General features: G+C 44.6%; 1 protein-coding gene across 1 annotated transcript in view; it reads right to left on the reverse strand.

The window, feature by feature from the left end:
* Positions 1-26447, reverse strand: part of LOC308417646 (scavenger receptor cysteine-rich domain-containing protein DMBT1) — a gene marked incomplete at both ends in the record, with an annotated part of 50834 nt that overhangs the window by 21667 nt on the left and 2720 nt on the right. Inside the window, 13 exons of the mRNA XM_080912992.1 lie at positions 1594-1635; positions 2209-2247; positions 4894-4932; positions 5928-6098; positions 11362-11676; positions 12670-12714; positions 14123-14437; positions 16584-16895; positions 19759-20070; positions 20623-20840; positions 22360-22513; positions 24513-24545; positions 25268-25579. Of these exons, the coding sequence (XP_080769118.1) occupies positions 1594-1635; positions 2209-2247; positions 4894-4932; positions 5928-6098; positions 11362-11676; positions 12670-12714; positions 14123-14437; positions 16584-16895; positions 19759-20070; positions 20623-20840; positions 22360-22513; positions 24513-24545; positions 25268-25579 (2307 nt within the window). The remainder of the gene's footprint in view (positions 1-1593; positions 1636-2208; positions 2248-4893; positions 4933-5927; positions 6099-11361; positions 11677-12669; positions 12715-14122; positions 14438-16583; positions 16896-19758; positions 20071-20622; positions 20841-22359; positions 22514-24512; positions 24546-25267; positions 25580-26447) is intronic.

The raw sequence follows: 26447 nt of genomic DNA on the forward strand, positions 1-26447 counted from the left end.
ATGTTAAAATGCCTGGAGTTGTGTGGGCTTGTGATCCCAGCTCTGGGATAGAGACAAGAGGAACCTTGTGCCTATGGCGAGCAACTCTAGTCTAATTAGTGAGCTCCAGGCCAATGAGAGACCCTTCTCCACATATGTGTATACATAGGCACAAGAACACCTGAACAACACATGAGCATGCACACGCACACACACCCATATGTATGTATCATCACAATAAGGGACTAACCAGTTGAAGATTTTACCTTTGCTGAAGAAATAGCTATATATATATATAAAGAGAGGAGGAGAAATACCTGAATTCCTTTACCAAACAGAAGGAAGAAAAGCTCTGTGTTTAATACATTTGGCAGTCAAAACATTACCAGAGGAGGTATCCGCTGAGGCTGAAGATGCATCTGTGTATAAACCCAGAAAACAAGAGGCTTTAAAATGGGTGACTTTCACTGATAATTATTTTGTGGTCAGTGTGATTGTTAAGTAGGTGTATCTTCTAAATACAAAATGCCAAATAAGAAAACCATCTCTGTTGTTGAAGACAGCAATCTGCTGGCAGACCGTGCAGAAATGACGCTGGGACTGAGCTGGAAGCTTTCTCCCCACTGGCTAACCCTCACTGTGTTGGGAGGCACCATGCCTGGGAAACTCATCAGCAACACTTCTCAGCCGTGAGCCCTGCAGGCTGCAATACTAACTGTTGGGGCCGGAGAAGCCCACTGGCATGAGGGCGGCACGTCTGGAAGTGGCCAACTCCTTTCTAGGTAGAGTCAAACGTATCCTCATAGGAGGGGGTTTATTCTGGCAGTGAAAACCTGACTTGGCGATGTAAAATGTCTTAGTGGGGAAGAGACTTCGGCTGTATTGCTAAGTGAATGTGGTATGTCTGTCCGTTTTTCTTTGGAATGTTTATGTTTATGCCGACAGATTACCATAGCTGTCAGGTTTGATTAGAGAATCTCTTCCTTGCAGTGATTGATGGCTACTGAGGAGACTCAAACAGGTCAAAGTTCTCATAGTAAGTCACCATGGAATGGGACATCTGGATTACCCCCTTCCAAGTGTCAGAAAGTATCACGATGGGAGGGGGGCAAGGAAGGCATATGCGGGTGAGGGGAAGGTGGAGTGTGGTGGATGTGGTAGGTGGGCTCTCTGCAGCTGTGGTTATCTGCACAGGACAAGCCCAAGATCAGCCGCATCTGTCCATGGAGAAGGGAGGTGTTCATGAGACCTCACCCCTCCCCAAGGATCTATAGAGAGTGAATGGTTGCTGGGAGAAAGACACAGTTTCTTCAGTGGTGTAGCACTGGTAAGCTGCCAAAAATCTTGCAAACAACTCCCCACTGGGGAACTCCTAATAACTTAATAAAACTGATTAGCTCAAAGATATGGGAGTAGAAGATGGCCAAGCTCGGGAGAGAAGCCAAGTTATCGAGCGTGAGGGAACACGAGAGCGTGATGAGGTTACCACAATCGACACCGGCACAGGAGTGTCATAAGAAAACCTCTTATGGATTATTAATATGTGATAATAAAATTCCTCAAAGGCAAACCCACATCTCATTAGGTAAAGTACAACACCGTGAAGGACCTTACCAGTCGGCTCTCCGCTCCCTTCCTCTGAGGTTGAAGAGATATCTATGAACAAAGAGAAGGCATGTCTGTGTGACGAAACAGAAAGAAAAAGAGCTCTGATGATTTAGTAAGAAATTTGACATTGATGTTCTTCCTATGGGCATCAATGGGAGGAGAGGCCCTTGGTCCTGTGAAGACTCAGTGCTGCAGTGTAAGGGAATGAATGATAGGGCGGGGAGGCAGGAGGGAGTGGGTAGGTGGGGGAGCACCCTCCTAGAGGCATGGGAAGAGGGATGGGATAGGGGGCTTCGGGAGGGGAAACCGGGAAAGGAAATAACATTTGAAATGCAAATGAAGTAAATATCCAATTAAAATAAAGAGAAATTTGACAGTCAAACAAACGCCCCCCCCCCCAAAAAAAAAAACCAATACCAGAGGATATCTGTTCTGCTGAAGCCCAAGATGCATCTGTGTATGAACCCAGAGAACAGGATGCTCTAACATGGCAATGCTTGGGGTATTTTCACTGTCTTTTTCTAGTGGTCAGAGTGACCACTAAGTAGGTTCACTGTCTAATACAGTATGACAAATAAGAAACTCATCTCATTGGTTAAGCAGCACAGTGTGGGCCTTTACCATTTGAAGAACTTGTGTCTGCTGAAGGTGGAGATGAATCTATAGACAAAGAGAAAAAAGAGCCACATCTACACTGGTTATCAATTAGAAGGAAGAAAGGCTTTTACTTTCTTTCTACATAAATTAATGTAGAAAACATTACCAGAGGAGGTCACTTCTGCTGATGAAGATACACCTGTATATAAATCCAGAAAACAAGATAGGCTGATTTAAAATGAGTGTCTTAGGCTGGAAGGATGGCCCAGCTGGTGAACCTGAGCTCAATTACCGGAAGTTATGTAAACAATGCTTGGAGTGCTGGTGTGTGCTTGTAATCTCAGCACTGGGGAGACAGAGACACTCGGATCCATGGGGCTTACTGCTCAGTTGCTCTAGCCTAATTGGTGAGCTCCAGGCTAATGAAATACCTGTCTCAAAGGAAGTAGGTGATAATACTTCACCTGTCTCCATATATGATAGCACCTATGCATGTACATGCAGCTTCACATGTGAACAGACATGCATATATTCAGAAGAAATGATTGTCTTTCATTGATCTTTGCTCTGCAGTCAATATGTACCTTAAGTAGGCTCCTTTTCTAAATACAGCATGATGAATAAGAATAATATCTCATCAGTTAAATGGCACCATAAGAGACTTTTCCAGCTGAAGAAGTCACTTCTTCTGAACTTGAAGACATATATATGAATGAAAAGTAGAAGAAACATATCGAGGGCCTGTTGCAGTAAATATTAAAAATATAAAATGTATATCTCTCTATCAGCCCTTGAGGTCTTACTCCTCCGGCCACATTTTTGTATGGAGCTGCGCACACCTCTGTCACACGGTCATTGCCAAATAGGAAAAAAAAAATCTGATTGTATTAAAGAAATGTGATAGCCAAAAAACATTACCCGAAGATGCCTCCTCTTCTTCTGAGGATGAAGATGCATCTGTGTATAAACCCAGAGACAGGATGCTTTCAAATGAGTGTCTTTTCACTGATCCTTGCTTTGTAGTCAATATAATCATCAAGCAGATAAATATTCTGTTACATAACAAATAAGGAATCCATCTTTGTTGCTGGTGACACCGCATGCTTTGCTCACTGGGTCTACAGAAATTGGGGTGAAACTGAGGTATAAGCTTTCTTCTTGTTGGCTAGCTGTCCCTGTGCTGGACGACGTTATCCAGGCTGTTGGGGAAGCCCTGCTATGAACAGTCTTTCTGAGTTCTGCATGTTGTATTATTAATTTGCCAGGTGAGATGCACCTGTTGGTGTGTTAGTGACATGACTGTTGTAGGTGTAGCCAATTCTTTTCTGCTTGCATTTGAGAATGCCCTCCAGGAGTCTAGTACTGCAAGCCCAGTCAAAAGCCCATGGTATAGGAGGTGACAGGTCTAGTGGGAAAGGCACTGCTGTTACTTGGCTAAATGGAATTTCTGTGGCTGTCAAGTTGACATCTACATAATTGTGTTTATGCCTATAGATTGGTGCTGGTTTCTGCTTTGGTCAGAAAAGCTTCTTTTTGCTGTGGGCAGTGGTTGGTTACTGCAGAGACTCATAAATGTTCAAAATGTTAATAACAACTGACTTAAAGGTTTGGCCCTAAGTGGGACCATGCCATCCCCTCCAAGCTCAGGGAACATTGTTGGGGAGGAGTTGGGTTGATTGTGAGTTTCATTTAAGTTGGTGGTTAGTTATAACAACTCATACTGCATATGAAGGAAAAGCTTCAAAGCAGGACATAAGTCCTCCATAAAGGGTCATAAGTGAGTTGGCATGCCGTGTTCTGGGCCTGGTGTGCCTATGGCTTTCTCACAACTTCAGACTACCTCTGCCAAGGGCTAAACAAAACAGAGCCCATTACTACTGGGTCACAGAGAGGGGCACTTATGAAGCCCTTTCCCTCTCCAAGGGGCTATAGAAAGTACATGCTGGTTATGGAGGGAAGGACATTTTCTTTAGTGGTTTGGCCACTGCTTCTGCAAATAATCCCCTCTCTCTGCCCCTGTAAGTAGTCCAATTTATACTCATTAGTGCACACAGACACACACACACACACACACACACACGCAGACATACACACACACACACTCACACACACACACACACACACACACACACACACACCCCACTTGGAAGTAGAAGAGGGAGATCAGCAGGACTGGGAAGGTACAAGAGAGGGTAGTAGGATAAATCTGATAAACATACAGTCTGTAAAAATGTGTGAAATGTTAAAATGAAGTCCATTATCATGTATAATTTAAACATGCTAACAAACATTTAAAAAGAACATTAATAAATGAAAATGAAAATTTAAAATAAACACGTCTCTGTAATTAAGCAACACCATGGGGAACTTTGCCAGTTGAAGAAGTTGCTTCTGCTGACACTGACGTAGTGTCACTAAACAAAGACAAGAAGAAACTTACAACCACCCCACACACTGAAAGATTAAAAGCACTGAGTATATTTCACTTCAGAAATACAAACTGAAAAAAAATGTTACCAGAGGACATCTCTTCTGTGGAGACTGAAGGTGTACCTGTGTAGAAACCCAGAGAACAGGATGCTTTAAAAGGAGCAGAACAATGTTGGTTGTGTCTTTTCATCGGCCTTTACTTTGTGGCCAATATCACTAAGTAGGGTCACTTTCTAAATATAACATGACCAATAAGAAACAACACAATGGGGGCTTTACCATTTGGAGGGCTTGATTCTGTTGAGGTTGAAGATGTGCCTACAGACAAAGAGAACAAGGCATTTATGGTTCATTTGCTTATATTTTACAGGAAGAAAAACGAAAAAACATGGCAATGAGAAAGCATTACCAGAGGAGGTCTCCCCTTATGTGGAGGTTAAAGACACATCAGTAAGCAAACCCAGAGCAGGAGTTGTTGCCTGAGTGTTTGGGCGGTGGAAATGACTCCTAAGCATGAGAACCTGAGTTTGGTCCCCATTATCCACATAAAAGCCCAGGCCTGCACGTTTAATCCTGACACTGGGAAGACAGAGACAGGAGGATCTGGGCTTGCTGGCCAGCTGGGGTAATCTAATTGGTGAACTCCAGGCCAAGGAGAGATCCCGTTTATAAGGATTTCTGAGGAAGACATCTGAGATTGTTCTGTGATCTATACATGTGTGCACATGTGCATGTGTACACACATATGTACTATACACATGAACACACACTAGGCATTTATATACACATGAATAACACATATGTTTTCATGAATACACATAAAATGAATGTCCTATCATTGATATTTATGTTGTGGTCAATATGGTCATTGAACAAGTTAAATTCTCTTTTTAATACAACACAATGGGTGAGCAATCATCTCACTAGATTAAACAACACAGTGGAGACGGGACATTCTATTGATGGTGAATGAAGGTCAGGAAGACTTTATCTAAGCAAGTATCCCAAAACCAAAAGAGCATTTAAATTACCATTGACATGGTTACAGATGGAGTGTGTGTATGCATGGGGGTGGTGTGTGTGTGCCTGTGCATGTGTGTTATGTGGTCTGTGGTGTGTATGTATGTGTGTGTTGCCAGAAACTCTGACATGGCTAAGGCGCTCCCTTCTTTCTACTAATCCTCCAACTATCTCGTTCCTGGTGCTGGATATGGTTTGATGAGCCACTCTGCTCAAAGGCAATGACAACCACCCTCTACCCTGCCCTCATTTTAGCCCCAGTATCATGGCAACCACCCTGCTGTCCTTCCTACCTGTGCAGTGTGGTGGGCAGAGGTCCTTATCAGGTGAAGGAGTTATTTCTACCGGAGTGGTGGTGGTGTCTGATACGGAACACAAAGGGATATCAGTCAGCTGATGGGAGGCTTTCCCTCTTCTCCTGGTCATACTCAGTCCCATCATTACTGCCATCTGCCTTCGTCTTCCTGAGTAAGTTTAAACACCCAAATTCAAAGCGCACACTGTGATGCTATAAACTAGATCTTCCCTGAGATGAAACCTGCTACTTGCATGATCCAGAATTCACCGGGAAGAATATCACTCTTTCATATTGTGATATTGTGTACTGTACAGTATATAGTACAAGCTATGGTGAGGTATATCAAAGGACAGCAGGGTAAGTGGGCATGTTTGTTTCACATCACTGTTGTAGCATCTACTTAGCATTTCTGCCACTGCCGGTATGGGGCTAGCCCTACCTTTCCGTGTACCCCACCATTCACCTATGTTTTTCCTAATGAGCAGTCAGTGGGAAGGCCAGATGGCCAAGTGCTAAGAGCATGCAAAAAGCAACAACACCCTGGCAGGTTGTGAGAGAGGTCTTGTGGAATGCAAGCACTTAGACTTGAACTTGAACTGGGAACCTTGACTTGACTGTATAAAGGCTCTCTTTGTATCTGTCTATTTCTGCTAAGTGACTCTTGGAGAACCAGAAGTAAAACTGTGCTGTCTTGGCAGAATTTAAACAGTATTTTATTCCCAATATGAAGTGATTGGAAAAATGAGTAGAAAACTTACCAGTTAGTATGGCTGGATTTGAGGCAGGAACTGTTGAACCAGCAGAGTAAGAAAATTGTAATTAAATGTCATCCTTGTCAATCAAGTTTATTTGTAAAAGTAAACGACCCCACACACAAATGTGTCCTAATACATTTGGTTCTGCTTTGTTTCCATTAGATTTCCTCTTTTTTTTTTTTTTTTGTCTTGTAAAGTTAAAGGGAGTTAGCAGGGGTAAGGTAGTGTATGGGGCTAGAGTATAGAGACCTGGCTCCTAGTGTCTGTGTAGCAGAGTATGTGAACCTGGGCAAGTCCTGAATCTCTGCACTTCAGCTACTGCAGGGCAGGTCTACCCAGTGGATCTTCAGTGTCTGTGAGCTGCTTTCAGAAATCCAGACTCCTGGGACTCAAGAGCACTTACTGATCTTGAAGCTGACCTACGTTTGGTTCCCAGCCTTTTAACTCCATTTGTGAGAATTCTGAGGCTCTCTTCCGACTTCTGCCAGCAGCAGGCACACTCATGATACATATACACTCATGCAAGCAAAATATTCACACACATAAAAATAAAACAAAAAGAAGAAAAAGAAATGCAGTCTCTTGTATGCAAATCTGCATTTAAACAGAATCCCAAGTGAGTTGTGTGCTCAATAAATTCTTGAGAGACACTGAAACAGAGATGCCTACAGGGCTGAACACACACAGAAGGGTCAGGAGAAAATGGGAAAGCCTGTGCTAATATGCAGGCCAGCCTTCTCTGATCAGCCTCAGCCAACTGTTGTCCCAATGAAATTTACATAACCATTGGGCATGTCGAGGGTATTCTTTTTGGCCGAAGCTAGAAATTTTGGACCAGGGCTGTAGCTTTGGAGTAAAGAACTTGTATGATGTCCTGTGATTGACCCCTGACACAGGAGTAAAGAGCTGGATATGTGGATTCTTATATAAGACCCTCTGCTTTTAAAACATGGGGCTAACAAGAGACGCTATGTCATTTGCAGAAAATGAATGCATCTGGAAAGAATGCAAATCTTAAGACGACAGATGACATCATGTTTTCCTTCATTTGTGGCTCATGGGTTCTCATATAGATGCATAAGGTCATGTGTGCTCATATGGCATGAAAGGAGAAGCTGTCCAGAGGATCCAAAGGACTGGTGGGAGTATGGGAGGGGGGACGGTATGAGAGGGGAAGGGTTTATGTGCAAAGCACACATGTGTGGAAGTGTTTTTATATAACACCGTATCATGTACAATGAAGATGTGTGAGAACTATACACACATTAGAAAAGGAGAAAACTGGAGCAAAAGATAATTTCAATATTTATAGGCAAACCTGGGTGATCTAAATTTCAGCACTTAAGTGGGTCAGTGGGCTTATGGGTTCCCCATCTGGGGTTTCTTTCAGCCCTTATAAAATGCTGACCTGCAATGGTGTCATACTTTGTCATTCCCTGGGACATTTGGACACACCCCACAGGTTCAACCCCAAAAGAAGGAACCGTTTTCATTGTCCGATTTGATTTTAAGGTTAATTATTTACCAAGCCTGGAAGATGGCTTTGCCATGTTGAAAATATGGATGACATACCATTTTTGCAACTGTTTATGTTTCAGAGGGAAGTTGGGTAGTTCCCTAAATATCTCTAACCTATTTAAGTGTATGCTTATCAATACAAACTCTATAATGAGCCCCAACTTGTCAGGTAGGAGGAGATTTACAAGAGAATATAAAGTGAGAAGGGTTTACAGTTGAGAGCCGATAGATTCAGCATACAGCAGTGCACACATCCATGAGGAGTTCCTCTCACTGTGCCCTGAACATAAACCAGGACATAGCTCTGAGGATTTTATCCTCCTGTTCTCTGAGGTAATGGTCTTGTGGCTAACACTGAATCAGAGCATAACCCTGGTTCTCTGACCCTGGGTTCCAGGGTATAGCATCCTCTATGGCTATTCAAGAGCTTTCCTTTCAGTGAGAGAGATTTGAACAAAATTATGTTCAGCAAAAATTCAAAAAGCTCTGTTACTATCGGACTTTTCAGAAAACTTAATGAATTGAAACACTGTATTTGAGAGAGGGATCTGGTGTTTCCCCAGCACATCCAGCTATGCCACTTTTTCCTCCTTATTTCCATGTCACTGAATTGGTGTCTGGTCCCGTGAACACACCGGAAGTGTGTGTCTCTGCATTGTGTTATGAAAATGTAGACTAGAGCTTTGTCTGAGATGTCTGACAACTTACAAAGATTACTAAAGAATCAAAACAGGTTGAAGACCTTAGGTATCAACTTCAGTGAGAACAGGAGGGAAGCTATGCCAGGGGAGCTTAATCTCAGACACCAGATAGTGTGTCAGAAAGGAAGCTAACAGGAGCCACAGAGAGGGCTCAGTTGGTAAAGTGTTCGCACACAAGCATGAGAACCTGGGTTCAGATCCCAGCATGAATCTAAGAGCTGGCCCTGGGAAGCTTGAAACAGCTGGAGCTTTGGAGCTCACTGGCCAGCCAGCTTGGCTCAGTGAGAGACCCTGCCTCAAAAACAAAGCAGAGAGTGACTGAGGAAGGCACCTGATGCCAACTTCTGTACTCTACAAGCACAGGTACACACATGTCCCCAACACACATGTTCATGCTCACACACATGTGAGACATACTCTGTAGACATACTATCTTGCACTCTGGTCTAGTTAACTACTTTAGTTGACGAATAAAGAAACATGATACTTTGATACAAATTTAAGGTACACTTTCCCCTTTCCTATATAACTTTTTGGAGTCTTATGTAGCCCAGATTGTCCTCAAATTCACTTGTGGCCAATGAACTTTTGATCCTCCTTGCCTCTGCTTTCTGGGTGTGTGATTATCAGCCCTCTGCTATGCTGGGATCAAATGTGGGGCTTTATACATTTAACGCAAGCACCCTGCTAAGAGAATGACATCCGAGTCACAGCCTGTCATTTCATATGACACACAAACCTTAATCACAGGTAAGGCAATCTATACATACCCGACTAAGAGAAAACAGTAAAGAAAGGAACATTACCAGGCGAAGTTGGCCTTTCTGTGGCTGATGCTGAAAAGGCAAAGCAAAGAGAAACTTAGATCTTTTTTTAACTGAGAACGCCAGATACATGCTCTACGTAAAACCTCACACAAGCATCTTATGGAATGGGAAACTAAATCAAAGAGCAGAGTTTGTTATTGATTTGTTGCTATTGATGTTTGTTTGTATTGGCTAAGACTGAAATAGAGCTAGGCTTATGTGAAGGCAGGAAGTGAGAAATGTTCATTGTCTAGGGGACAATTTGTTTCTCTGGGAGGGGTCAGAAAGGCCACTTCTCTGGTGCAATGAAGAGGATGTTCATTACTAGGCACCTTCTTAATTTGACCCTTACATGGATAACATTGACTCCCCAATTATGCCAAACAGAGATCGCAGCACATTGCTGAGTTGTCTGAATATGGAGAAAGCAATCCTTTACAACAATGAGACATATTATCACCCCAGCATCAATCTTCATGCAGATCTGTGTGTTCTCTCGTGGTGGAACTGCAAGCATGATTGCAGCCCAACTTCTGAGCACGAGAACTAAGGCGTCCTTGTTGAGTAACCACATGCTCAGTGCCTAGAGAACTCTGCATGCTTCACAGAGAGTGCTTGTGAAATACAAAACAAAACAAGTGGTTGACACAAAATCCTGAGAATGAGTGTTCATCTCTAAATGGGAGCCCGGGAAATATGGAGAAGAGGGGCAGAAAGAATGTAAGGGCTGAGGGTGGAGGGGGTGCCATGTCTTCTGGGCATAGTATGGCTCTGACACTCATGACTCACTGCAGTTACAGTTAAAGGTTCAAGATAGAGCCAAAAAGAGCGCCAGTGTAGCAGCAGGCAGCACTAACAGAATGACAGAAGAGAGAAAGCAAAAAGGGAAAGACTTGAAAGAAGAGAGAGAACATATTGGGTGGCATCCAGGTATTATGGAAAGTAGAAGGGGGAACTGGGGATGGATATGACCAAGATACATCGACTGAAATTGTCAAAGAGTGAGAAAATCTAAAAGAAATATATATTAACTAACAGAAGAATTAGTTACATTCTCTTATCTTAATCCCTGCCATATTTAAGAGACCCTTGGCCAAGGTTATTTTCAGTCCATCTGATTTTCTTCTATTTTATGTTGGGGCAGAGCAAATGAAAACATTATAATCTATAAACTTTGGTGAATGAAAAACAAAGAAGAAAAGAAACAAAACAACAGGAAAACACCCCAAATGAGAGTCCCCCAAGGAGACAGTTTAAACTAAGAAAGCGAAACTGGACTGCATTCATAGAATTCTCAAGACCAGAACTGAAAGTCAGCCTTGGAGCTCAAAGAGGACAGAAAACTCCATTACTGTAGTGGCTAGTGGACCGAGCATCTGGAGAGTCCTTAAGACAGAGTCTGCAGGCTCTAAGGGGAACTCATGGGTGTCGTGTAAAGCATGGAACACTGAGGAGAGGTAGGCAGAAGGAAGGGCAGGGTAGAGAGTGGGGTTGTTATGCTACACATTGGGCACAGCTCCCCCAGCAAGCCTTGGAAAGTGGAGATAGGGCCTTGGGCATGATGAGCACACCCCCACAGCATCCAAATGTCCCTAAGTTAATTTCCAGTACCCTCATCAAGGATCACTGACAAAGCCAGCAGCAAGTACCTGAGCAGATGACACTGGCATCTTCATGGTGGCCACAGTTGTGGACCAACAGGCCTGGGTGGTGGCACTGGCCTAGCGAGGTCTCGCTGCCCTGACACTTCACGTCATCCAGAAAGATGCTCCCTACACCTTCTCCAAAGTGGCCACTCCCAAGGGCACTCACACCCTTCCCGCAGTTGAGCTGCCGGCACACCACATGGGCATCCTCGATGTCCCAGAGGTCATCACAGACAGTGCCCCATGTGCCATTGTGGTGGACTTCCACTCGCCCTTCACACTGGTTCTTTCCGTCTGCCAACCTAATCGTGAGCAGGTCTGGGGAAGACACAGAGGTTAGTCCTGGAGTGTCATGGGCACCATGGCGGACTTTTCTTCAGTTCTTAATACTATTATTCCTCTAGAGCCAGAGGGGTCAAGAACACCACAAGAAGACCTACAGAGTCAACTAACCTGGGCCCATGGGGCTCACACAGACTAAACCACCAACCAAAGAGCATGCATGGGTTGGACCTAGGCCCCTATACATATGTAGCATGGTCTCCATGTGGGTCCCCTAACAATTGAGATTGGGGCTGACTCTCTCTGTTACCCCACTTTGGATCCCTTTGCTCTAGCTGGGCTGCTTTGTCTTGCCTCAGTGGGACAGGGTACAGCTAGGCCGGCTGCAACTTGATGTGCCATGGTGGGTTGGTATGCATTGGCAGAATGGGGGGTGGGGAGACCTTTTATTCTCAGAGAAGGGAAGGGAGAAGTAAGGAGAGGGAATGTGAGGGTAAGACTGGAAGGAGAGGAGGGATGTGGGCTTCAATCTGGATGTAAAGGGAATAAACAAATTAAGGGAAGAAAAGAAAAAGAAAAACTATTATTCCTCTAAATCTCAGAACTGCAGGAACCCTGGCTTCCTGCCTCTAAGCACCACGGGACTACAGCATTTTAATGGTCATAAGTACAGTGACTCATTTTCTCTGACTAATTCTGGTTTCTTATCTCTAGACTAAAAAATATGTTGCAGTTATTACAGTGATTATCATGTCCTTGGCTCCAAGCCACAGAATTCCATCCGCAATCCTGTTAAATATGTTAAACTCAAGCTTTGTCTCTTTCTTTCAGAAGCTTGTTTCTTGGTTCAAGTTCAAAGTTAAAGTTATCTAAATGGCTGAATGACAAGCAGTGATGGTAAATATGAGTAGCCCCTCCCCACCCTCGTTCACTTTCTCCTTTGCTTCCCAGGGAGGATGAGCTCTAGGTAGTCAGCAGTAGTACAGGCTATAAACTTAGGAGGTCCCTAGAAAGGACTGATAATCTTACCAACTGTGGGAACCACTTCTGCTGAAGCTGAGGTAACACCAACAGCTGGAAGAGAAAATCAGAAGCCCAACATCAGTGGGGGTTCATCCAGTAAAATACCACAAGCCAAGTGGGCACAAATTCTTGTCATGCCCATGTGATGGGGCACACATGTGGCATGGTCATATGTATGTAGCTCATACTGACAATGCCTTGGAGCCACCAACCTCTCCTCACCTGACTTACTAATACTCACTGGGAACATCTCTCAACCTGATAGGGAGGTGGCACTTAGGAGATCTGTGGCCACAACATGGGAAATGAACATGGACATTTTAACTTAGCATTTTTATTCCCTGCTATCATAAAACCAACTCTTCAGATACAAACAGAACAAGATAACCAGCAAACTGACAGAATGGAGGAGACACAGCCTCTTCCCACCTTGATCCTCACACCATCTCCCAGTCTCACCTCTGCCCGGCCCTCTAGGAGGTAGAAAATGAGGTGTAGTGGGCAGTGGTGAGGCCCAGTGGTGAAGCAATTAATTAATAACAAAGTAAGGTTTTAGTGGTCAAGATTTTTTTAAGTTGTTTTTAAAATTTATTCTCTCATATATTGCATCCCAACCACAACCTTGCTTCCTCCCCTCTTAGTCTCTTTCTCCCTATATACTCCCTCCTCTACAATCTACCTCTCCTCTGTTTCCTTTCAGAAAAGGAAAGGCCTCCCAGGGATCTCAACAAGCCATAGCATATATGTTTCCAAAAGACTAGGCACCTCCCCTCATATCACAGCTGAACCGGGCAACCCAGTGAGAGGAAAGGGGGCCAAGAGCAGGCAAAAGAGTCAGAGGCAGCTTGCACCTCCACTTTTAGGAGTTCCACAAGAAGACCAACCTACACAACCATAACATATTTACAGAGAAATTAGGTTAGACCTATATAGGCTCCCTGGTTGGCAGTTCAGTCTCTGTGAGCCCTTATGGGGTCAGGGTGGCTAATTTTGTGCATTTGGGTTCCTTCAATCTTTCCTTCCTCTCTCCCACAGGTTTTTTGGTCAAGTGTTTTTGAGTGGTTACCTAAACTTGTTCCTTGCAGCAAGAAAGACCCATCATGGGAAGTGCTTGAGGATACTGTTTGCATAGTCGAGTTGTCTGAAATCTCATCATGAGAGTTTGATGCACAGAGCAGGACCTTTTTTAGGAGTTTAACAGCCCTACAGCATGTGTACTATTGCTTATAGAATGTCCATGTGTAAGGTCTGGGGAGCAGGCTGTGACAGTGGACAATAGACACCCATTTCCTGACACTAGGGTGACAGATGTTGTTAGCTGTTGGGGTCCAAGTGTGCATGGCACTCTCAATGCAAAAGCTAGGCAAGTTTGCCTCAGCAGGGACCCTGTGTGCTTCTGTGCTAGTCTGCTTGGTTTGTTGCTTAGGAGGAAAATAAAGTTCCAGCAGAGAACAGGTACCTGAACAGATGGCGCCTGCATCCTCATGGTGCTCACAGTTGTGTACAGAAAGGCCAAGGTGGTGGCAGCGCCCCAGGTTGGTCTCTGTGCCCAAGCATCTCACGTCGTCTAGGAAGATGGGGCCGGAGCCATCCCCAAACAGACTGCTCCTGGGGGCTGCCAGGGCCACCCCACAGCCCAGTTGTTGACATACCACTTGGGCGGCCTGCACACCCCAAAGATCATCACACACAGTCCCCCAGGTCCCATTGAAGTAGACTTCTACACGGCCCTCACACTGGCTTCTTCCATCAGAGAGTCTCACCAGCTGCAGATCTGCAGGAGCGAAGGATCAAGTCAGCTGAGGGTCCTTCAGTGCCCAAGGGGGACAGCACATCAAGCTGAAGAATTGTAGCCTGGTGTACAGTCGGCTCTTGGGGTAACATGCACCTGTCTATAAAGGGTTGGGCAGATGGGGGATACTATATACCTAAAGGAATGTATATGACTACTTTCTATACTGGAAATGTAACATGTTTCTACCTGTGCTGGATTGCTGTGCTGGGCAGTTCGGTTATGGAATAGAGACCACAATCTAGCATTGAGAAAGATGTATCTAAAAATATTCTCCCACGGAGCTGTTTCCCTGGCTCTTTTTTTAAAAACCATTTCTTTTGAGATTAAGGGTCTCAGTAATATTCTTGGGCTGGCCCAGATCTCACTCCCAGGTAGGCTTAGAACATTCAGTCTTCCTGTCTCAGTTTCCCAAGCAGCTGGTGTTTCTAGACCTTTGGCACCACACCTAGGACCCACTGATGTTAGGATCCCCTCCCCATCACTTTCTAAAGGCTGAAAACAGTGCATCTGCATGCTGAGAGCTCAGACTGTATGTCTAACTTGGTTCTCTCCAATAGAACATAACTGACAAGATACAACTCGTTGTTCATCACTGAGTCTAGAAAGCAGTAAACTGTTTATCAAAGTGGGTATAGCATGCCCGAGGCTAAGTGAGAAAAAGACCTTCTGAACTAAAGCAGATGAAGTCTATTCTCAACCTCCTTCCCTCCACCCTGTGTGTGTGTGTGTGTGTGTGTGTGTGTGTGTGTGTGTGTAGACTAGATATAATTCCAGGTTTATTCTTCAGGATACCTACTACCTTGTGTTTTTAAGACAAGGTCTTTTACATTTTCTGGAACAAGCTGATTTGGCTTGATTGGCTGGCCAGAAATTCCCAGGGATCTGTCTGTCTCCAGGTGTCCCAAACTGGTATCACAAGCATGTGCCACTGTGCCTGGGTTCTGCAGACTGAACCAGATCCTTGTGCTCGGGTGGTCAGCACTTTACCTCCTGAGCTCTCCCCGGACTTGTTTGTATCCTTTCTGTTAGTCACAATCAGCCCCAGAACAGAGATTCACAGGCTGTAAGAGTTGGAATGTACCTGGATGCAAATCATGTGGCCGTTGCTCAGGAGCTGATGTAGCTGCACAGGTAAGAACGGGGGGGGGGGTTAGGGAGAGAGTCATCACAGATACATCCTAAGCAAACAAAATGCTGCCTCATACTAAGTCATATGAGTTTGCCTTTAAGCACGTACGTGCTCATTATTCTAAGTAAGAATGAGACATTAAATTCGTGTTGGGATCTGTCCTTATAACAGGGACCTCATTGTCAGATCAGTTCCATCCCAGGTCCCAAGTACACACTGCAGATAGAGAAGGAGCCCCTAACGTGGTGCTTGTGTGCAAAAGGGATGACACACCAATATGTTAATTTCAGAACACTTTTCCCTCGGGTGCATGGCAGGTCCCCGGAGACTGGGAAATAGATCCGGGTCCTGATCTTCTAGAACAGTCTAGAGATAGTAATTTCAAACTCAGAAGAGAAACCTAGTGGTTTCGATAGACTTTTGGTAGACTCTAGTCACCAGGGAGGTAAAACAGAATTTATGAACTCAGATACCTGGATGTCCATTAGCTGAAGAATCTGTAGAGAGAAAGGGAACATGAGATACATGGTAGATATTAGAAACATGATGGTGAAGTGCCCTAAAGGACATAGTCATTGTTTACTTATAATTGAAGGAATCTGGGTGTGAAGAATTCTTCTTAAGATCTAAGACTGTTTCCTCTTCTGTGGGCTTTCACCTGCCTAAAAATCTGGGTACACTATTCTGACTAAATTAATCTTAGAAACAAAAAATACAACAGCTAGATATTTTGTATTATTTATGGTTTCTTAGATGTTCAACTAAACATTGTATGCAGTAAACTCCTACCAATTCTATGAGGCTAGTGATCTCCTCCCCCCCCCCCTCTCTCTCTCTCGGCTAATTAAGCTCTTCAGACCCTCAGTTTTGCAAACATCGTTTTTAATGTTGGAAAAGAAACCCACTGTCCTGACTGTGGAGTAGGTTCAAGGTGTGCCAGCGTTCAGTCTTGGCTTGGGAAGTTCTGTGACTGGTCTAGGATGGACCTTCTCTTACCTGAACAGATAACACCAGCATCTTCCTGGTGCCCACAATTGTGGGTGAACCAGTCTCTGTGGGGGCACTGTGCCAGGGAAGACTCTCTTCCTGTGCAGTTAACCTCATCAAGGGCGATTCTGCCTGACCCACGGCCAAAACTGCTGCCTGGCAGGGCAGATAACGCTGGACCACAGCCAAGTTGTCTGCAGACTACGTGGGCATCCTCTATGGACCAGTTGTCATCACACACAGTCCCCCAGGTGTTGGCATAGTACACCTCAACTCGGCCTTCACACCTGCCTGTCCCATTCACCACTCGTAGGTTCAGACCTGTGGGTAATTCAGAAACAATCTTCTTAAAGGTCCACCTTCACAGACTGCCAGATAAAGCATCCCTTTTCTGGGAGTCATGAATTGATAGTAAAAGCATGGCAAACCCATATCCCCTTCATTTCATTTCAAATCAATTAAATTCTTGTCCTTGGTAGCACTCAATGGGTTTTCAAGATTGTGTTTGGTAAGGAAATGATTGTCCCTTGGCCAGCCAGACCAGGGACTTGCCCTTGGTCCTTTTACTGCAAGTTGCAAGTTTTGGTTTCTGGTACTCACAAAATATGTCATATTTTTATTTTTATCCTTTTATTTTCATGAGGAGCTGCACTAATGTGTGTGTGTGTGTGTGTGTGTGTGTGTGTGTGTGTACTGATTAAGGGATAGTAGTAGACACCAGGATCAGTTATGACCCATGTGTCAAGGTATTCTGGGGAATGAGAAGGGCAGTCATTGCTGACTCTCATAGTCAAAAGTTCCCATGTCAGAAGAGAACAAAAGATCAGAAAACAGCCGAGATCACTTCCTAGGTAGGGCTGGGGAAGAACAGCATGACACCCTGAGCCTTAACAGGAGCCATCTTTCATACTACTCCATGCAGGTAATTCTTGCTTCTTGCAGTATTTGCTAGTCCCAGACTTTCTAGCTGGTCCAGGCATTCTCAGTCCCCCATCAGGGGGACCCTCCTGAGCTGGGAACGAGGGTGGGAATACCCAGTGGACTCAGCAGGGATGCTTCTCGTCCAGCACTGCTGGAATCTGGACCCAAACACACAAAGGAAAAGGCAACTGAGGAGAGAAGAAAAGGTTACCTGTTGACGTGTGCACCTCTGGCTGCTTTACTGGGAATGCTAAAGATGGATAGAAAGCAAGAGGAAGAAAATTATACATCTTTATTAGGTGCCAGGCATCTTCAACTCTGCTTCAACTTCCAGTGGGCTCTCCACCTTTGGGACTATCTAAAGACAGCTTCTAAAGACATTCCTCCATGGTACTTTTCTCTGTAAAGAATAAGCCTTCCATCCCCTGGTCAGTGGGTACACAGTGACTACACACTACTTTATAAGCATAATAAAACCAGAGCCTTGGGTGCACAGATTTAAAAAAAATAGATACAGTTTAAAGCCAGTAAAACATCCTTTGAGTACCTCTGCTACCAGAACAACCTGAGCTGGTGCTTCTTCTGAAGGCTTAGGGTCATTCTTTCCCTTGGTTCTCTGCACGTTGAACTTTGCTCTTTAAGACCTGACCCGAAGATCAACCTGACTCAATTTGAAATGTGGCAACTACTGGGCCCCAAATATCCAGGAGAATATAAAAAAGTTAATGCTTCTTCATTCTTCCTCCAGGGAGAAAGCAGAGTACAGAGGGAGAGTTCTTACAGTGCTCTGATCAGAAGACAATGGCTGACGTCTATATAGCATGTTTTGTCACATGCTAATCACTGCGCCAGCCTTTCCCTCTTGAACAAGGAAAGTCACCCCGATCCCAGCATCTCCCGAGGATGCAAATGCCACCACCCACTTCACTCATCCAGAGGAGGGAATGGAGACGGAGGGACTCACTCAACTTACTGATGATGAAACAGGGTGTTTGGCCCTTAAACCTCTACCCTACTTCCCAGTGTGACTTCGCCAATGCAAGATTATAGCCGACCAATTAAGAACAACTGACATTACCTGAAATCATATCACTCACAGGAAATGATGGTGCTGGCTGGGACAGAGAGGCTATGAAAGACATAAGAAAAGTAGAAAGTGACTGTCACCTCTCTTCATTCTATTAAATCCCACAGGTAAGCCTATCTGTTTGAATTATTTGGGGAAGAAACCAAAGTCAGATGCATGCGTGCATCAAAGACTGACTTCAAGTCACCACCTGAGTTTCTGGATTTCTAGGTCCACTCTGTCCTGATAATGGATACTAAAATATAATTTCTTTTTTAACTGTGACCACATTAATAGTAACCTATATCAAGCATCTGAATTTCTAGTTGGCTTGGTATTGTAATACTCATTTTCAATTAATTAGTAAGATGATAAATTAGAGACAAAATCCCATGTAGTCCAGACTAATCTCAAACCTGCAGTGAACTTTTGGTGTAACTCTCATGTGGTTGCTGGGAACTCAATCTGGATCTTCTGGAAAAACAGCCAGTTCCCTTAAGCATTGAGCCATATCCAGGCCTTATACTAAGATTTAAATAATATTTCTTACATGATTTTATTGTCATCGTATGTGGTGATTGGAGTGAAAATGATCCCCATAGGCTCATGTATTTGAATGCTTAGTCTTCTGCTGGTAGAACTGTTTGTGAAGGATTAGGAGGTGTGGCCTTGTTGAAGGAGGTAGGTTCCTGGAGGCAGGCCTTGAGGTTTCAAAAGCCTAAGAAATCCCCAATTACTTTGTTCTGCTTTGTGTTGATTAAGGTATGAGCTCTGAGCTACTGCACCAGCACCATGCCTACCTGCCTGCAGTTATACTCCACACCACGATTCTAACCCCTCTGGAGCCATGGGCCCCACATAAAATATTTTCTTCTATAAGTTATCCTGGTGATGGTGTTTTACCATAGCAACCAAAAAGTAACTAAGGCATTGTGTGTGTGTTCGAGTGTGGTCTGTTTGCTGCATGTGATCCTGGCTCTCTAAGCTGCTAGTTTGAAGCTTCCTTGTAGAAGGAACACACATAAATAAATAGTCAGAAAAAAAGGAAATGGTTATGAAAATCACACCCTGAGTAGCATGTTGAAAATAGTGGCGTTGGGACTGTCCTAGATTCTCTTCTTGTTTTACTATGTTGTGTGGCAGGAGAATCCCAGAAGTGGAAAGTCTTTAACCGACCTGGTTCAGAACCCAACCCACCTGAGCAGACAACGCCAGCATCTTCATGGTGACCACAGTTGTGGGCAAGCCAGCCACTGTGCAGACACTGCCACAGTCTGGCTTCCGTTCCCATACACGCCACATCATCCAGGACAATGGGGCCTAGGCCTCGCTCAAAATGAGCTCGGCCAATGGCTACCACAGCCCCACCACAGCCCAGCTGCCGGCACACCACCTGGGCATCTCTCATGTCCCAGCTGTCATCACACACTGTGCCCCAGGTCCCATTGTAGTAGAGCTCCACGCGGCCCTCACATGGGTGGCTGCCATTAGCTAGTCGGAGTGCCACATCTGAAAAAGCAGACAAATCGGGTCACCCACGCTGAGGCTCCCCATTGTCAGTGAGCGCTTGAAGGTAAGGAGGGCCTGTCCTCTGCCTTGGCTAGCTTTGAGGGCTCTGTCCTCACAATGGGGAGGGCATCTTATAGTTCTGAGCAGCAAGGGCTTGATGGAAGTGTGTTAGGTGATCCAGGGAGAGGTTTCTCACACCATCCCCTATTCACAAAACTCAAGGAAGGCTCCCAAAATCCTTTTGTAAAGTAGCAATTCTGAGCACATAAACATGGCCGAGCTACCGTTGTGAACTCGTTCTTAGCATAGTTGTGAATAAGACAGGCTGTAACTCGGTGCTGGCTGAGTTCCATTTCTCTTAAGAGTTCATGGACCTTTAACCTCAGATGATGCAATCTGCTCAGCCAGTCCCCTCAACTTACATCTCAGGAGCTATCACTGACAGGAAGCTTGGGAACCACTTTCAGATTCATGGCTCCCAGGTGACTGAGCGGCCATCTGAGTTGAGCGTCACCGAGCAGGGCTGATGGCTGGAAGGAGGAAAGGACCTACCTGTGTCTTTCTCATCTTGCAACAGAGACTCATAAGATGCAAAGAATCCAATGTTGGTGACGATGGCGTCGCTGTGAAACACCACGCTCATGTGACTCGAGGAAGAGGTAAACACTGGGGTTGTTTCAGAGCAGAATCTCCCCAGTGAAAATGGTTCACTTTGAGGGCCATCAAAAATCTCAATGAAGTCGTAAGGGCAGCCATAAAAGTTTTCCATCCTGTGAATGAAATGGCCTCATTCAAGTGCCTTTCTTTCCTTGTTTTTTTTTTTTTTTTTTTTTTTTTTTTTCTTTCCTAGAAGGGATTTCTCTGGAGGTTACAGCAAGGGTCAGACAAAGCTATTGCAGACCTGAAACGCCTCCTCAGGCTGGAGGAAGGGCTGATCCCACTGGCTAAGGCAAAGGTACCTTTCTATTCTGGGGCGGAGAGGGTATTAAAGCACTATATTTACACAATATGTTCTGGCCACATGCTTCCCTTCTCTCAGCTCCTCCCCACCTCCATGTTCCCTCAGCTCCACGCCCTCCCTGTGAACAACAAACAAGAAACACACACACTCTCTCTCTCTCTCTCTCACACACACACACACACACTAACACACACACATATATACAAACCCACAAAAACAGAACTCAAAATAAACAAAATACTGGTAAGACAAAATGCCCAGACAAAGCAATTTTAGGAAAAAACAAAAAAACAAAGAACAACAACCTACAAAATACCGTTACATTCATTTTCCTAATTTGTTAAAGTTTTAATTCAATATCTTTTCAACATGAGCTATAAGCTCACAGAACATAATTTGCAAGATACTGATGGCTTTCGGAAAAAAGTAAAAGTCTGTCTTGCCTATTGGCCCCCCACACTTTATTCCCCTTCCCAGAGGCAGATCCTTTTCCTCCCAGAGAGTTTGCTCATTCCAATGGTGGCAGGTCTGATGCTTATCCACGGCTCTGTTGCATCTCATTCTGTAGTCATGGTCACTTAGTTTGTACCAGTAACACGCGGCTGTATCACATGTTTCACGGATCTCTTGCTAATGGACAAGTAGACGAACCCCAATCTGCAGGTTGCTGTGTGAAAGCTGCATGCCTCTGTCTGTACTCACAGGGCAGAAATTCCTGGGATTTGTGAACTTAAGTATTAAAGTATTACTAGGCACTTGAAGGTACAACTCACTCTGGAGAATTGTGGCTCTTTAGTATTTTATGGACTATTTATGCACACATGTGCCGTATGCACCCAGACCTCCCTAATTCCTTCCCTTCTGATTCCCTCACTACCTCCCTCTCCACTCTCCCCCTCCCGAAGTCACATGCTTTCTCTATTTTTAAATTTTATTAATTTTTTTTATTTGTTTACTTTGAGACAGGTCTCATGTTAGAGCCCTGGCCGGCCTTGAACGAATAGGGAGCTGCCTTCCTTCGCCTCTGGTGTGCTGGGGATCAACAGCTCTTCCACTGTGTCTGTTTCTGTTTGTTTAATTTGCTACCCACTGAATCCATTTAGTGCTTTCTGTGTGTGCATGGATACGCGACGGTCTGACAGAGCATGGGTGGCCACTTAGTGTCTGCATCCCTGAAGAAGAGTGGCTCTGTCTCAGTAGCTCTCAACTGCCAATAGTTCCTCAGACATGGGTGGGAAGAGCTCTGTCATGTCCAGGCAAGAGGCAGTAACTCTGACGTATACACAGCCAAGTAATGATAATTGTGTAAGCAGAAAATGTTCACTCACTTGACCACTTCGAAGGTGAGTCTGATGTGAGCACTCGTATCCACTTGTATGTCCCAGACACACACCACATTTGTGGGGTACTTTTTGGGGTACCAAGGGCTGGAGAAGGAGCCTGAACTATTTGTGAGCAAACCACCACAATGGAAAATTTCATCTGTAAAAAAAGTGAGGAAATCCCGTGAGGAGACCCTGACCTCTGACACTTTTGCTTTGCTCTGCTCTGGGTTTTATCAGTGTCAAGAGAAGATGCAATGGAAGCGGAAGAGTAAAGAAAACAAGCTGAGTGTGTGGAGTTCAGACCTATAATCCCAGCACTGGGAAGGCTGAGCCAGGGGCTCAAATGTGAGGCTAGTCTGAGCTGTAGTCTGAAGAAAAACTATGCCACCAAAAAGAACTAGGGAAAATTTACTTCTTGTTGTTATGATGCATTTTAGGGCAGTGTGTGTGTGTGTGTGTGTGATACGTGTGTGCCTGTGGAAGACAGGAGAGGGCACTGGATTTCTTGGAACTAGAATTTATAGGGAGTTGTGAGCTGCCTGATGCAGGTGTTTAGAATTGAACTCAACTCCCTTGCAAGAACAGCGAGCATCCTTAACTGATGAGCCATGCACCGAGCTAAAACAAAACAAAACCAAAAGCAAATGAACAAAAACTATGTTTTTTGAGGTAGGGATAACATAGATAGCTCAGGCTGACTATATAGTTGTGGTGACCTCGAACCCCAGAGATTATTCAGCCTTCACCTCCTGGGTGCTGGAATTAAAGGCATGTACCATTATGACGAATTTATGCATTGTTAGGGATTGAACCCCGGACTTCCTGTTTGCTAGGCAAACAGTCTTCCAGCTGAGCTACACCCCTAGCATCAGTATCAGCCTCTTGATAGATGAAGATCATTTCCTTTGTGGAGGGAAAATGATAACATATAGAAGTGAAGGGGGTTTATGAACTCAAGTGCACAGGAAAGTTTACATGTGCAAACCCAATGGAGCAAAAGATACAAAGATAATACAAATCATGGTTGCCTTTCTCAGTGGGCTGTGCTGTAGAAAAACTCACAGTAGAGCGATGGTCTTAACGTGTGGGTTGTGATCCCCACATGGGTCACATATCAGATATCCCTTATATCAAATATTTAAATTATGACTCATAACAACAGCAGAATTACAGTTATGAAGTGGCAATGAAAATAATTTTATGGTTGGTAGGTGGTATCACTACAACATGAATTTTACAAAAGAGTTGCAGCATTAGGAAGGGTAAGGATCCTGAAATTACTTTATTAAAAAAAATAAATGGGGAGCCTTTTTTTTTTGTCTTGCTTCCAATTTTTCCCTATCAAAGCCTGTCCTGTTGGCAAAGTCCAAAAAACCGTTATCTTGTAGCTGCTAAATTTAAAATGGCTTATCTGCTCAAAATTTAAAAATTCTTTAAAACTTTAATGCTTACCTTTTAATGATTATATTACAAATGGGATCTGAAGTAAAGACCAAGACTAACTAAAGGGCAGAACTCTTGGTTTTGGTGTGTGGTTATCTATGGACCCCATTGCAGAAGCTTCATACATATTAAAAGAAGAAAGAGCGAGTTAAAGTGCAAAGAGAAGTGTATACAAGAGGAGCTAATGTGAAGCTTCAGCACCTGCCTCGACGTCACCAACGGAGTCTGAAAATGCACAGACAAAAAGGTCATGATCAAGAATTTGCATCCGTATTTATTTTTTTCTTAAAGTACTGAAGGCTCCTGACCTTCAGAAGCCATCATTCCCCTGTGCCCAGGGAACAGAGATGGCACCTTTGTACCTCAACAATATGGACAGGGGTCACTCCAAACAGCCCTGGAGTCTTCGGTTCCTTGATCTATCTAGACTCATGATATGATCATCTCTGCCAGCAGTTGGTCCTCTACTGAACCAGTAGCCGAGAGATTACATCTCTGGTAAATCTGAACCTCCTCTTTCTCTTATCTTCTCACCCTCTGTCGAAAGTTAGTCTAGCCACACTGCCAGCTGTGATGGGTATTATCGCTTTTGCTGGTTAGAATCCAGAGTATCTAATCATGCCCTTCTCTCCAGCCTCCGAACTCGAATGGTAGCTGGGATTCTCACCCATGAGGACCCTGGCAACCGATTTGGATGAATTGACAGACAGTACCTGATGGTCCTCCACTTGGCGCGTCATCGATACCTATTCAAAGACAGATGTGAGGGTGGAAGACAGATTAAATACGGTGGTCAAATAACTCTCCAGAAAAAAATCTGGTACTTTCTTCAGAATCAGACATTCTGTTCTGGGCCATTGGCAAAGTAGACTTAAAACTCATCCAGGCTAGTGAAGGGATCATGGAGCCAGAGTGAGGGAGCTCACTATGCCCTGGTAGTTCAGGTGCAGCATGGTGCTTGTTCGATTTTGGCCTGTCACTGTACCAGCAGAGCCCTATAACAGACCAGCTGAGCCTTTAACCCAGGACCTCAGCCAGGTAGCACTTAGAGAATGTGGCCTTCCATGTGGTGTTAGGTATGCCTTTGGAGGGCTTGTCTGTTGAGTACAAATGCTATTGTCTCTTCTTTATTGAAGACTGTGGATATTAAAGGGGAATTCAAAGGCACTGGCTGTAGACACAGAACACTTGGTGGGCACTAGATTGTTACCAGCCATGCCAGGAATATAATGTCCAATAATTCTAGCCATTTATATAATTGATAATTTCCAGGTGAGATTTTGAACTCTTTACAGATGCCGGAATCTAAGACTGAAAACTAACTCTTATGTAAATTGACTTAAAAACTGGCTTAAAACCCAGAGCTCATTGCTGACTGCTTGCCTGCTGGTGTTGACATCTCTCTTCCCAGTGGCCACAGGTTGGCGACGCTCTCTCCCTGAGGCGTGGTGTGAGTAACGCCACTCACCTGAGCAGACCACACTGGCATCCTCATGGTGCCCACAGTTGTGGGAGAACCATCCATGATGTGTGCATTGCCACACCTTGGCTTCATCCCCCATGCATTGCACGTCATCCAGCATGATATGGCCCATGCCTCTCTCAAAGTAGCTCTCAGCTGGGGCTGACATGGCCTCACCACAGCCGAGCTGTTGGCACACCACCTTGGCATCTGTTAGGTCCCAGCTGTCATCACACACTGTGCCCCAGGTCCCATTATAAGAGATCTCTACTCTGCCCTCACACCTGTGGCTGCCGTTCACCAACCTCAAGGCCATTCCTAGGAATGGAAAAATTGGAAAAAATCAGTGCTTTAGCGATGTGATGTCCTCAGATTCTAGAAGCATCTACAGGTTGGAAAAAATGTCCTCCATATTGGACCCTTGGAGTAGCCCTGTGACCTGAGTCCCTAAAATAGTCTTGCTTTCTGACTGCTGCAGAGCAATTAATGTCTGTTAACTTTAAAATCTATCTCTCTCTTTCTTCTCTCTCTCTCTCTCTCTCTCTCTCTCTCTCTCTCTCTCTCTCTGTGTGTGTGTGTGTGTGTGTGTGTGTGTGTGTGTGTAAGCACATGTGTGGAGGTCAGAGGACAACTTTGATTGTCATTTGTTGGTCCTTGCCTTGTTTGAGACAAGTCTCTTTTTTACCATCACATCAAGTTCACACCAGTCTAGTAGGCTTGTGAGCATCTGAGAACTCTCCTGTCTCTGCCACCTGGACTCAGGTTTTTGACCCACTGAGCCATCTCCCAGCCCAGTATTTTAGAGTCTCCTAATCTCTCAAAAGTATCCCAGCTGAAGGAGAACTCACATTAAGCCACCGGAATGTTCTTGCACCATGCAGAAAAAACCTGAGAGGTTCTCGAGTGTTCTGGATGGTGTGTGATTAACCCAGCCAGGAGAAAGACTGACAATTATACTCTGGAACAGTTCCAGAATAATTTTCCATAGCACCTCTTTCCTCCCTCTGAGAAAGAACCCACACACACAGTGGGAGACAGGAGACCTCAGCCATCTGTTTCTAGATGCTTAGCGGAAGACAGTGACTGTGGCTGGCAGAGCAGGGGTAAAAGCTATGACCGGCAGTGAGGATGCCACTCAGCAGAGGTGGGCACACCAGGTATGGTGTAATTCAGGCCGGATTTCAAA

The sequence above is a fragment of the Micromys minutus genome (assembly GCF_963924665.1).
Source record: "Micromys minutus genome assembly, chromosome: 2".
Lineage (NCBI taxonomy): Eukaryota > Metazoa > Chordata > Mammalia > Rodentia > Muridae > Micromys > Micromys minutus.